Source organism: Cannabis sativa, chromosome 2 (assembly GCF_029168945.1).
Source record: "Cannabis sativa cultivar Pink pepper isolate KNU-18-1 chromosome 2, ASM2916894v1, whole genome shotgun sequence".
In the NCBI taxonomy this organism is placed as follows: Eukaryota; Viridiplantae; Streptophyta; class Magnoliopsida; order Rosales; family Cannabaceae; genus Cannabis; species Cannabis sativa.
The window spans coordinates 53084735-53098367 of record NC_083602.1 but is presented as its reverse complement, the minus strand read 5'-3'; the positions used below and the strand labels follow the sequence as shown (position 1 = coordinate 53098367).

Here is a 13633-nt window from a genome sequence, read left to right as displayed (position 1 = left end):
CTAGTTCTAAATATCAAAATTTAAAAATAATTTTTAATAAAAAAAAATAAACAATATGAACAAATTTATTATTAATTGCAACACTTTAGTAGATTAATTATATTTAGGTTTAACTAATTACATGATCGTACAACATTTAATAATTTGTTATTTTTTTTATTTAAAAAAAAAAATAACCCAATAATCTATATATATATATCTATATCTATTCTATATAAAGTATGCCAATATAACTGAAATTCTTGGTTTATGAGAAATTCATGGGTGATTTTTAATTTTTATTTAATGAAATAATAAAATATTATTTATATATAATAAAATAATAATAAAACAAATCCTATTAATATTTGAACTGATACTAAATATTTGAACTGATACTAATTAAGAATAAAATTAGAATTATATAGAGTTTTTGAACTTAAAAGTATCTATATAATTATAAAATTAATTATTTGTCAATAATAATATTAATTTAAATATACATGTAATTTGTTAACAAATTTTTTCATAACTATATGTATGGTAGTAAAATTATATAAATATAATTATATTTATTCTATAATTTCATAATCAAGTCTACCGATTTAATTTATTTTTTCAATGTTAATAGCATATTTCATTTTGAATTCCCTTAATATTTATATATCTATATATTTATTGAAATTTGTTTCAAATACTTTTATCTATTTATATATTTATTCTTTTATTTTTTTTTTAACGGTTGTTTTAAATTTTTATTATTATCACTTAGATCAAGCATTAAAGCATTATAGCAATATAAATATGTGAAAAATATGAAAAAGACTTTGAATATCAAAGTAAGAAAATTCAAACCTTTAAAGTCTCATTTTTTATATTTTTTTTATACTAATAACGTGAGTGGGAAAGTTATTATTGATAATATTCTTAGGTATCATGATATATAAAGTTTAAGGCCCGATCAGTAAAATACGTATTTTTGTTCTTTTTCTACTTGATTATACTGGCCTTAATTTTATGTAATTTAATTATTCTATTCTTTATAAATTATTCCTATACATTTATCTTATTATACTATTTTAATGTCAATTCTCATTATTAGAAATACTATACTCTTTCTTTTTTTCTTTTTTTTTTTTCATTTTACTTACCGCATTTTTTTCTTCTCTTTATTTATTTATTCATTTTTTTCAACTAAATTATACCATGTGGATTTCTTAAAAAAAGTAGATAAACAGATAAATATAAAAATTTAAGCAATTAATTAACGATTTTCGAACAAAATAACAAAATCATAAAGGAAGAATCAATACCTTTTGAACTGACATCAAGTAAAAAATTAATGAGTGTGCAAAAATTACTATCAAGCAATTAATATATGTCATATAATATTATGTAACAAGTGTAAATAAAATAATATATATCTATCTAAAGGAGAAGTATGAGGCGATGACGTGGCGGTTTAAAATCATTTCAAACAGCATTATCTCTTCTCTCCCTAATTCTCTCATTTTTTAATTTTTTATTAATTTATAAATATCAATTAATCTAAAATATATTTTATATATATCATAACTTTAAACTTAAATCAATTATCACATTTTGATTTTTTTTTTGTTTAAAAAGGATATTTTTTTTTCAAAAAATTATTATATATATATTTTTAAGTTTATAATAATGTGTTATTAATTAATTAAAAAATAAAAAATTTAAATGAGAAAAAACTACACGTGTAGTTATTATTTTTTTTAAATGATATTTTTTTAAAAATAATTATATATATTATTAATTTTATAATATTATGATACTAATTAATTAAAAAATAAAAATTTAAATTGAAAAAAAAAACTACACACGTGCAGTTATGATTTTTTTTCCTATTATAAATATCTATTATAATCAATATATTCTAAAATCACTCTAAATTATTTTTCTCTTATCTCCTTAATTCTCTCAATTTTAATATTTTATTAAAGCATAAATCTATAAATTGATATTTTACTATTATTTTAATAATTTTTCTATAAAAAGCATAAATCTACAAATTGATTTTTACTATTTTTTTTTAAATATTTTTCTATAAAAATACAAAATATTTTAAAAAATTAGAAAATAAAAAATAAATTCCAAAAAAAAATATTAAAACATAAAATATAATGAATCGTAAATTTTATTTATATACATAAAATATCAATCAACATTATATACCTTAACGTTTTTAATTTTTTTTTAAAAAAAAAATATAAAAAAATAATAATGACTCTAATGTGTAAGTTTTTATTTTTTTTTTAAAAAATAAGATATAGTAATAATAATAATAATAATAATAATAATAATAATAATAAAAGAATCAGGTGTACGTGATACTTAAAATAATATTTTAATTGCTTTTTACCATGTTTAAATTTTTTATTAAAGAATATTAATTAATTTTTAACAAAAGCCTACTTTACATCTTTTTTTGAAATGATAATTTTAATGTCAAGTATTCCATAAATTTTCTACTAATATTTTTCAATTAATGAAATGAAAAGGCAAATTTTAATTCCCGTATAAAAAATCAAACTCTCAATCCCAATAATCAATAGAAACAACATCAAATTTTAAGTTCTCAAAATCTATAAAAATAAATAAATAAAAAAACAGATTTCATAAACACAAACTTAAACATTAGAACTCCAGCAAAACACTAAAACTCAAACATTAAAAACACATACAATAAAATTCAAACCCAGAACTTTACACACACACATCAGAATAAAAATTAAACCATAAATGAAGATTTATGCTACTATTTCTCGATTTTCGGTATTTATTAGCAATAAATTTAATATTTTAAGTATTTATGTCACAAATTTTTTAATAGTAAAATAAAAATTTAATATAATTTTACTAAGTAATTATTATTAATTACAATACACAATTTATTTTTTTTATATATAATTTAAAATATTTTATATATCCGCCGCGAAGCGCGGGATGTTTACTAGTATATATATATAAAGGAGAAGTATGAGGCGGTGATTTGGCACTCTAAATTTACTTTAAGGCTATTTTTCTCTTCTCTACTTAATTCTCTTATTTTTTTAATTTTTAATTCTATAAAAAATACAAAAATATCTCCATAAAACTCAATTTATATTAATAATAATATAATATTAACCCTAAACCTATATATCAATCTATATATATACATACATTACCTACACACACGAATTCTCTTCTTTATTTCCTAAAAAATATATATATACATTACACACATGTTCTCTCTCTTTTTATTTATCATGCAATTACACACTCTCTCTCTCTATTTTTTACTATACCTCATTAGACATTATCTCCCCAATGAAATTGTTGTTTTCTTTTCTACTTAATCTAGCTCTATGGATATATGATTTATATATAATTACTTTTCTTTTATCTACTCTATTTCTTCGAATTCGTTAAAAAACAAAATCTCTATTCTTCGTAAATAATACATTATTTATATTATTATTTGGTTTCTATAATATTATGCCAATTTTGTTTTACTTTTTTTAGAATATATATTTTTTATACTAATTATGAAATGGCAACATAACTATATATAAGCCTATATATTTTCATATTCTCTCTCAGTCGCATATACAAGAGAGATTTTATATTCACCAATTGTTAGTACTACCAAGTTTTATTTCTTTGTATATTTTTGTCTTATTAAACTAACTATGATAGTTTAAGTTACATCACTAAAATAAAATAAGTCCACCTTAGTCTTTAAAATTTATCATGAATTATGTGGTTGACTTTTAACGTTCTTTCTAAAATTATAGTGAAATATATATTTTAGTTGTAAGACTGTGTAGAAATTCAAATGTATCTTGATTTTAAACAAATAATTGATAAAAATTTTGAGAACAAAGCTCAATACAATTTATGTACAATCTTGCTTTTAAGTTTAGCAATAAAATTCAAAAATGAAGAGAAAAAAAAATTGAGTATAGATTTAATAAAGTTGTGAAAATTCAAAATTTATGTTGTTAAGATATTTTTGAAAACAATATCAGTATTATTTTTCAAATTAGAATAATAATTTAATTAAACAAGCATGATAAATAAAAATAAAATTAAATTTACATTTAAATTTAAACTATATAAGATATTTTTCAAATATATATAATATTTCATATTTTTTTCTCAAGCTATTCTAACAACTTTAGGATATATATTTTCACATTATATATGTATAAATATATTTTCAATTAGTTATGTTTTTAATTTTTTTTATAATGCTATTTTTATACTAGGTGATTGTTACGTGCCAAGCCACGTAGTGTTAGTTTTATTTAATATTTTAGTTTTTTATTTTAATTAATAATTAAAATAGTATAATTATTTGAACGATTTGTTTTATAAAAATAAAATATGTGTCAGTATATTTAGTAAGTAAAACATAGTTGTGTTATAATAATGTATGTTATTAATAGTAAAATGTACATTAATCTTCTAATTGAAAAAAGTTCTACTATCTCATTTCATATTTAATAATAGCTACACAACTATATATTTATAGACTTTCACATTCTTTGCAAATTACTAATAAGCACCAATAATATTTTCATATTCTAATATTTTTCAACCTTCTCCTCTTGGTGGTAAAATTAAAAATAAAACTAAAAATAAGCACAAACATATAAGGTAAATACTAATTACAGCCCATTTCATCTTTTTTTTTTATTATTTTTTTAAGCCCAAGCCCAAAAATCTCTAAGCCAACACAATCAATCTTCTTTTATATTATCTTTTCTAGATATTTTATCTATATTTTTCACCTTCTCCTCTTGGTGGTAAAATTAAAAATAAAACTAAAAATAAGCACAAACATATAAGGTAAATACTAATTACAGTCTATTTTATCTTTTTTTTTTATTATTTTTTTAAGCCCAAGCCCAAAAATCTCTAAGCCAACACAATCAATCTTCTTTTATATTATCTTTTCTAGATATTTTATCTATATTTTTCTTTTTTAAAAAATAAATAAAAAAATTATTAATATTCTCCCAAGATAGGTTTGTTAGAGAGATATGTGGCTAAGATGATTTTTTTAATTTAAAAAGAGATTATTAATATTTAAAAGATTGTTTATTTAAAAGATTGTTTAATTTTTTGGTTTAATTATTGGGTTTATTTTTTAACGGGAGAAACCTAATCGTTAAATTTAACAAAATATTCTTTTATTTTTAAGTATATTCTGTTAAACCAAGAAATGCCGTTAGATAGGCACTTTTAATATATAAAGATACAATAGAATAATAATATATTTTATAAATATATTTTAAATAAAAGTTAATGATATATGTCCTTTGAATAACAAATATAAATGCTTAAAAAATTAATTATATAGATTTTCAACGTAAGTAATTAATTAATTTTATAGATTAATTATAAAAGCAATTAATTAATTAGCTAGATATATAAATTAATAAGTTATAAATTTTTAAAAATTAAACTTAAATATTTAAAGGTGGTAAAATTTGAAATATCATTTCAACAATCACTATCAAATTGAAACATAATTTAAAAAATATATATTTTCAAAATATAAATATTAATTAATTATATACATGATATATATTATTTTTAAAATTGTACATGAAGATTTTTTTTAATTAATTAATATTTCTGAAAATTTAATATAATAAAAAATAAAAAAGTTCAATATGATAAATTTAAATTTAATTTAAGATAAATATATATAAAAAATGTAATTTCAACAATCTCTATCAAATTGAAACATAAAAAATATATATTTTCAAAATATAAATATTAGTTAGTTATATACATGGTATAGATATTATTTTCAAAATTTTACATGAAGATTTTTGTCCAATGTCTTAAAAATATTAAAAAAATGTTTAAAATTCGAGATGAAATTTAAGATTAAGATATAGATTTAGGAAAGACAGTGGTAACAACTACAATAAGTGAGCTGCGTTGATGACAAGGGGATGAGATACGATGATGACTACGAGTGAGATACGGGATGAAAATAGATGAGATACAATGAGACTATAGGTGAGATACAATAATGACAACGACTTTAAATGATTAGGATATAAAAATAATGCATTATGGGAACACTCTAATTTTTTCCTACACCACCCTATTTATTTATTTTTATGACAAGTTTTTTTAACAAAGTAATTTAAAATACTGCACATAATAAATTTTAAACATCTGAATAAATAACTCCAAATAATAATTAATAAAATTAAACTTATTTTTTAATAAATAAAATTATCACTACAAAAAATCTTACTTTTAGTCACAATAAAATTTGTAACTAAAAATAAAAAAGCTGTGGCTAATTATAAATTATCATTATTGTGTTGTGACTAAAATGTCCGTGGCTAAAAGTATAATAGTCACAAAAATTACAATTAGTTGTGACTAAACTAAATTAGTGACAACTTATAACTAAATATTATGTTTTAGTCATAAGTAACTTTTTGTTGTGACTAAAAGTCACATTTAGTCACAAAAAATTTATGTTATGACTAAAAAATTGTCACTAAAAGAAGCTTTTTTTTGTAGTGTATTAATAATAATAATATGGAATTAAATAATATATTTTTAATTTTATTATATATAAGAATTATATTTTTAAGTAACTATTTATTAAATTAATAAATAGTTATTTTTTATTATAATACTAGCCGCGCGAAGAGCGGCTATATTTCCTAGTTTTTCTTAATATAGCCTAGTTTTTCATAAATTAAGAAGAGAATAGATACTTTGAGCTAAATATACCTTGCATTGTTAGACGTATATTCAGTTTAACATTAAATACTAAAAATTTTTATTTGTTATTAGACGATTTTATTATTATTATTCTAAGTATATTAGATGAAATTAAAAAAATATATATTATATTTTCAATTCATTTTTTTAATACTTGTGCACTGGAGCACACATTACATTGGAGCATTCGGCCAAAGTTGTCACTTTGTTCCTTTTGCCAAATATAACCATTTACTTTTTTTTTTTTTGGTCAATTTCTCGTAACAGAACTTGAACAAAATCCACATGAACTATTCTCATAGAGAGATGCAACTACACACTCATGTGAATTAGAAAAGGAACCAAAGTATCCACAAAAGTGAGCTGCAATGCCTGCGTTTCAACTTATTTGAGCAACGAAAATCTGAGAGAGCTCAAAATTGGCAAAAAAACAAATAAAAACACAAGTACAACCACCATACATTATATTTATTTTTATCATAGCTTCTGCATACCCATATTCACAGATGATTCTTATTCCTTTGCAGACTGGGAAATCTTACACTTTACACTCCCGAAGTCACTTCAGTTACCAAGTTTTTTCCCCTTAAGAAGACTCTTTCTCATAAACATCACTTGCATATGTCCAGTTAATAACCTTCCATATGTTCTTCAGATAATCAGGTTTCACATTTTTGTACTGCATCGTCACAACATTCTCATCGTTAATATATATTTCAGAACAAGAGATTTCAGTGGGAACACTAATGGCTGAAAGCACCAGATTAAACATTATGATAGCAAAGTTAAGAACATCATATTTTTTGTGGAACTTTAAGAGCACAAAAAGTTATCTATTCAATACATTAGAGCAAGAAGATCAAGTAATCAGAGTCGTAAGAAATAACATATACAGTAAATTCACCTGTAAGTAGTACGCATGCTCCCACACATCTACTCCGAGCAGAGGGACTAAAGTCGATCCTTTAGTAACAAGTGGATCCTATGAAAAAGTATAATATCATCAGCAAATGCACACAAATTCAAACTAAAAAGAAGCAACTAAACACATTAAGCCATGTTCAATGGATAGTTTCCTTCTACCCAAGAGGGATAGCTCAAATGGGGTTAAGGCATGCAGTTTGCTCCCAAAAGGTCCAAGGTTCGAGTCCCTCCTGGTTAATGGTTACCTACATAGCAATTGTTATAGAATCTTGGTCCCCAAATAATGTAGGATTGGGCGAGGATCCTAATTCCGAAAAAAGAAAAGAAAATGGATAATAAACGAACCCAATCAGAGATAAAAAAACTCCCAAATCAGCCAAGACATCATTAAGCATAAAAGCAACCAAAACAATTGGCAGGTTGAGAAAAATCAAACAAATTATGATATAAATAGCTCCAATAATAGCAAAGCTGAAAGCAATGGTAAACGGACCTGGTTTGCTGTGGTTTCAACAGTAATCTTCTTCAACTCTTTATCAAGAGCAAGCCACTGCAAAGTAAACAATTCATAGTAGGCAATAAAATAAAAAATTAGCAGGCATGTTTTTGAAACCAGATGTTAATTAATACAGAACGAAATGAAGCAACAGCTTACTTACCACCCACCCAGAACCTTGCAAAGCAGCACCTTCAGAGTTAATTTTCTGAATTAGAGACTCTAGTGAGCCAAACTGCATGTCAATGGCCCATCCCAGTGATTTCTTTGGAGGCTCACCACCACCTTTCTGTAATTACTCATTCGATTAATAATAATCAAAACAAACACTTTAAGATCATCCCAAAAGGAAAATGGCTTACTTGAACAGGGGCGAGATTGTTCCAGAATATAGAGTGGTTTATATGACCTTCAATAGTTCAATGTTGGGTAAGAGTAAGAATTTAGTTAATTCACAACAAGAAAATAAATAAATGAATACCTCCGCCGTTGAATTTGATGGCACTCTGCAATTTAACGACGGTGGAAGCATCTCCCTTGGCCATGGCTTGATCGAGCTGCTCGAGGGCTTTGTTGTAATTTGTTATGTAGGTCTGATGGTGTTTCTGGTGATGGAGCATCATAATCTCGGCGCTTATGGCCGGCTCAAGGTCACCGTAATCATAAGGCAAGTCCGGCAATGTGAAGGTCTTCAATCCACGAACAAACCCTAACCGTCCTCCATTTGTACCAAGGTCCGCTAGGGTTTTCCTGCTCAAATTTCCAAGTGCCATCTTCAGTGAAGCTTTGTGTGTCTGTGGGGTGACACTAAAATTCACACACCGATTTAATTGATACAAAATACAAATACATACATACGGGTACAAAAGTGAAAAAGTCTTAACAAATTTGTAAAGTGATCCCTTAATTCCATCTAATTGTAATTTGATCCCTCATATTTATCCTTCTCACGAAAAAAAAATGGGTTGAAAGTTTTTTTTTTTTTTTGTGAAGAATGTGTTTATAAATAAAATTGAAGTTAAACTTCATGGTCATTACAAAAGATATAAATAGGTATAGTAGATATGTCTACCATGCCCGTGACATTGTTGGCAAATGCCCATTTGGCCACATTATGGGCCGCGAAATTACAGTTTCTAGCTATAAAAGAAAAATTACAATTAGTCATAAAAGTAGAGAGAAGTTTGCAGTGCCGCCAGGGGCGGAGGTACATAATGCATTAGGGTGGCCCTGACCTCCCCCCCCCCCACAATTTAATTAATATTGACTTTATATTTACTCAAAAAAATTCTATAGATATATATATATATATGAGCAATAAGTGTTAGGATTATATACAATTAGCTTTAACTTTTTTTTTTTTTAACTTTAACTTTTGATATGTAATTAAAAAAAAATATTGGTTGAAATATAGTTATAAATACTGAATAGTTGTCTTTATTTAATGAGATATGTAATTAAATATTATAATTTACTAAATCAAAATGGATCAGTACATAATACATTCTTATTTTTTTTATGAAAATTATAATAATTATTCTGTAATTTCTATTTTCTCTACAATAACTATAAAATGATCTAATTGAACAATAAATATAATAGTTCATACACTTCGTAATAAAATATTTTTTTTCTTTTCAAAATAATAATAATAATAATAAATGTTTTTGAGTAATAATATACCTCTGATTCATAAAAAAAAATAACAATAATAAGTAATGATTTTGACTAATATTTTTAGAGGGTTGAGTTTTGACTAATTAATTACTGTGAAATAATATATTTAAAAAATTTAGTTATAAATAATTTTTGTGACTTAAATATATGTAAAAATATTTTATTTAAAATATAAATTTTTAATAATTGGCCCCCTAGAGATTGAGTCCTCCCTCCGCCCCTGAGTGCCGCACATAGTTCTCAATCCCCCAAATAGGGTCATCCCCTTTTAGGTTATTGATTACAATCTCTGAATCACTCTCCACCAAAACAAAAGGATGATGCACTGATACCGCCGTCTCCATGGTAAAAGACAGGTCGCGGCTTCTCCAGCGAGTGGGTCAGAGAAGTGTAGCCTTTTTGCGGCCACCCGCAAAACTGATCCGTTATGGTCTCTCGCAATTACCACAGCACACATAGTTTCACCTCCGACTTTGACATCGCAGTTAATTTTAACCCAATCTTCAGGCGGCGGAGACCAAGCCCGAGTGAAAGATATTTGCTTAGACTTTTAACAAAAAAAATGATCCTTGGCATCTCTTTGGCATAGGCAAATTTAGTGAAAGATACTTGCTTAGACTTTTAACAAAAAATGGAAAAATTAGCTTGACAAGCTGCTTATTTGAGAAGAAGAGATGCTCTAAAGACACTCTCTGTCACACTCTCTTTTGCACTCTAGTTTATTTAATGCCAAATGTCATCTTTTCAACAAGGCTTAATTTTACTTAATAACTAGTCATAATATTATACTTTTATTTCAACTATGTCATTCCCATTAATTTACTCAAATAACTTCTATTTATTGAAGAAATTTTTTTTTTAAAAAAAAAAGTCATAATAAAAAAAAAAAAGCTAAGTTTTATAATGTGACATATATATTTGAAAAATGAGAAATGACAAAACTTGTTTTAATAATTTTTATGTTATATAAAATTTATATCTTTAATGAAACTAAATTTTTTTTTTTTTAATTTTTTTTCTTCTAGTTCATATTCTTAAAAAATATACCTATCAAATAAAAATAAATTGTACTTTAAATATTACGACCAAAAAAATTAAAATAAAAAATTATATAAAATTTTATTAGCAAAAGAAAAATAATAAAAATTATACATGGTTTAGAAAAACTATGAAAATAAATATTAAAATTAACATAAAATAATGTTAGAAAAAAAAATTAGAAAAATATCAAGAATAATTTTTAAAAAGAATTTAAACTTTGTTATAAATATTAATAATTATGTGGATGTCCAAATCTTTTATTTATTACCATGAATTGTAATGAACATTCATCTTTTCCTTAGTTTCCCTTTTTCTTAGTTTCTTAATATCTCACTCTTGTATTTGTATAAATAGGGGTTCACCCCATTGGAATAAACAACTCAGAAATTCTCATTCACTTTCTCTTTCTTTCTTCATCTTCTTCTTCTTTCTTCTCATCTACTTTATATTATTTTATATTATTTTATATTATTTTATAACACGTTATTAGCACGAGTCTCTGCCCAAGCTTCAAGCATGAGTCTCTGCCCAAGCTTCAAGCATGAGTCTCTGCCCAAGCTTCAAGCATGAGTCTCTGCCTAAGATCCAATGTAAGTATTTTGTTAAAGTTCTTGAATTGTTTCAAAGTCACGATACACTAAATATATATTTATATATATACTCATCTGACTGAATCAATTTCAATGATCCTTTTTTTTTTTTTTATCTATATATCTATATATTATATATGTATGTATATGTTTTTATATATTTATTATTGATTTCATATATATATAATGTTCTTATCATTCATAATATTTACAATATATGTGTGCCTATGATATGATAGAGAAAATCTATATAAATTATACATATATCCAAAAGATTATGTATTATCGATAAAATATTGCATATATCCTAAAGATTATGCATCATCGATAAAATATTGCATATATCCTGAAGATTATGCATCCTCGATAAAATATTGCATATATCCTGATGATTATGCGTCCTCAATAAAATCTTGCATATATCCTGAAGATTATGCAAACGTAATATTCATTATATAGTTGATGGATATATAATGAAAGAGATGAATACATATTTATATATATGTTCTTGTATTCTTTGAGGACAATGAAAAGTAATCTAATATCGATATAGATTTTGACAAACATTTCCTGAAGTAAATGTTTTATATTTGTCAAAAAAAAAATGATTGTATTTATGTGAATACAACTAAAGAATCATTAAAAATGATTATTATTGATGCAATTTTATAGTGGGTTTTGAATATCCAAAAAGAATGTTAAGAAAATTGCATTGAAACATCAAAGTATAAGAATAACAATGAGCATGACTAATGTTATTTAAATACATGAGGCATGTATTTATTGTTCATCATTCCCTGCAGAGAATGATACGAATTGAAGTCAATTACTTTTAAAGATTCCTCGTATTAGTCATGTTATTATACATTGTTATTACTTGCAATGTTGGAAATTATTGAATCTGACATATATTAAAGATTAAATTTTGCATACATCTTGGAGACTATGCAAAAAATTGCATTCATATATTCTTTGAAATATCATAAAAGAAATTGTTGAATAATTTCTTATATTTTTTATGGATGAACAAGTAATAAATTTTTAAGAAATTTATAATAATGTTCTAGTTGTCCAACGTCATTCCCCGAAGTGAATGTAATGATTTTAAATAATCAATGACATTATTTACTAATCAAATATTTCCAGAAAAAGTGGAAACAACTAAAAGATGAGATACCACACATAATCAAAGTGCATGAAATTTATATATCATGTGTGGAATTGAATAATAGTGGTCGCGTACCTGTAGTACGGACATACTTATAATCAAGATAAAAGTATACTTGATTATTGAATAGAATGTGAATTGTATAAATTTATTGTACATTTAGAATATTTAAATATCATTCCCTAAAGAGAATGAATAGACATGAAATTCTATTTCAAAGAATATAGATTTCACATATATTGGCAATGCCAAAAGCAAATTAATATATACATATTTTATTATTTCTTGAAATCAATAGTTTCAAACTATTGTTAGTACAGGATATGTATATATATAGTTACTATATAATTCAGTTTGCATATTCCCAGAAGTGAATATATAACTTACTAACATTTGTTAGTGATCCAATATAATCAAAGTGATAAAGAATCACAAAATGATTATTTGAAAAGCTTCTTGAAGAAGTCTTACATACAATTGCTACTTGGAGTAGTAAAATATATTTGTATGTACCTAGATGTATAACTTTTATCTAGTTATAAAAGTAATAAGAAATAACTTATTATATGTACTGGTTGTACATTTAAATATATAATATATCAAGTCATGATAATTAGACTGATGAATAGTCTATTAATAAATTAGACGACTTGTTAAAAAGATACCAGGAAAAATGAATGATATATTATGGTTATATCTATTTGACTATTACAATAACATGATGAAGTTGTCATGTATCTTTTAAATTATACACATCATTGAATTGATGATAGTGATTCCTGAAGAAATATAAAGTTTGATAAACATAATAGTGACTCCTGAAGAGTGTATATGTTTTGGAGAATAATATAATTATATTATTCGTGTATATAAAAATGAAACTTTTTATGATTACTTATATGTTGTAGTGATTTTACATTACCTTGTAAAAGTTTCATTGAAATACAAATTATAGTGAACCTGAAGTTCATGAATTGA

The 13633-nt window shown here is 23.9% G+C and overlaps 1 protein-coding gene across 1 annotated transcript; it reads right to left on the bottom strand.

Moving 5' to 3' along the window:
* Positions 1–7058: 7058 nt before the first annotated feature.
* On the bottom strand, positions 7059–9145 carry LOC115720574 (superoxide dismutase [Mn], mitochondrial). The gene is made up of 6 exons (XM_030649714.2): positions 8661–9145; positions 8542–8588; positions 8343–8468; positions 8177–8233; positions 7664–7741; positions 7059–7438 (listed from the first exon to the last, which is right to left on the bottom strand). Exons 1-6 carry the CDS (start codon positions 8950–8952, stop codon positions 7346–7348), a joined length of 693 nt encoding a protein of 230 aa, XP_030505574.1. The 5' UTR covers positions 8953–9145; the 3' UTR covers positions 7059–7345.
* Positions 9146–13633: the final 4488 nt, after the last annotated feature.

Coding starts and splice junctions, on each gene's coding strand:
- LOC115720574 (XM_030649714.2), bottom strand. CDS start 8,952: ATGGCACTTGGAAATTTGAGCAGGAAAACCCTAGCGGACCTTGGTACA. Junction 8,469..8,541: donor ACAATCTCGCCCCTGTTCAA/GTAAGCCATTTT, acceptor GAGTAATTACAG/AAAGGTGGTGGTGAGCCTCC. Junction 7,439..7,663: donor AGCATGCGTACTACTTACAG/GTGAATTTACTG, acceptor GTGACGATGCAG/TACAAAAATGTGAAACCTGA.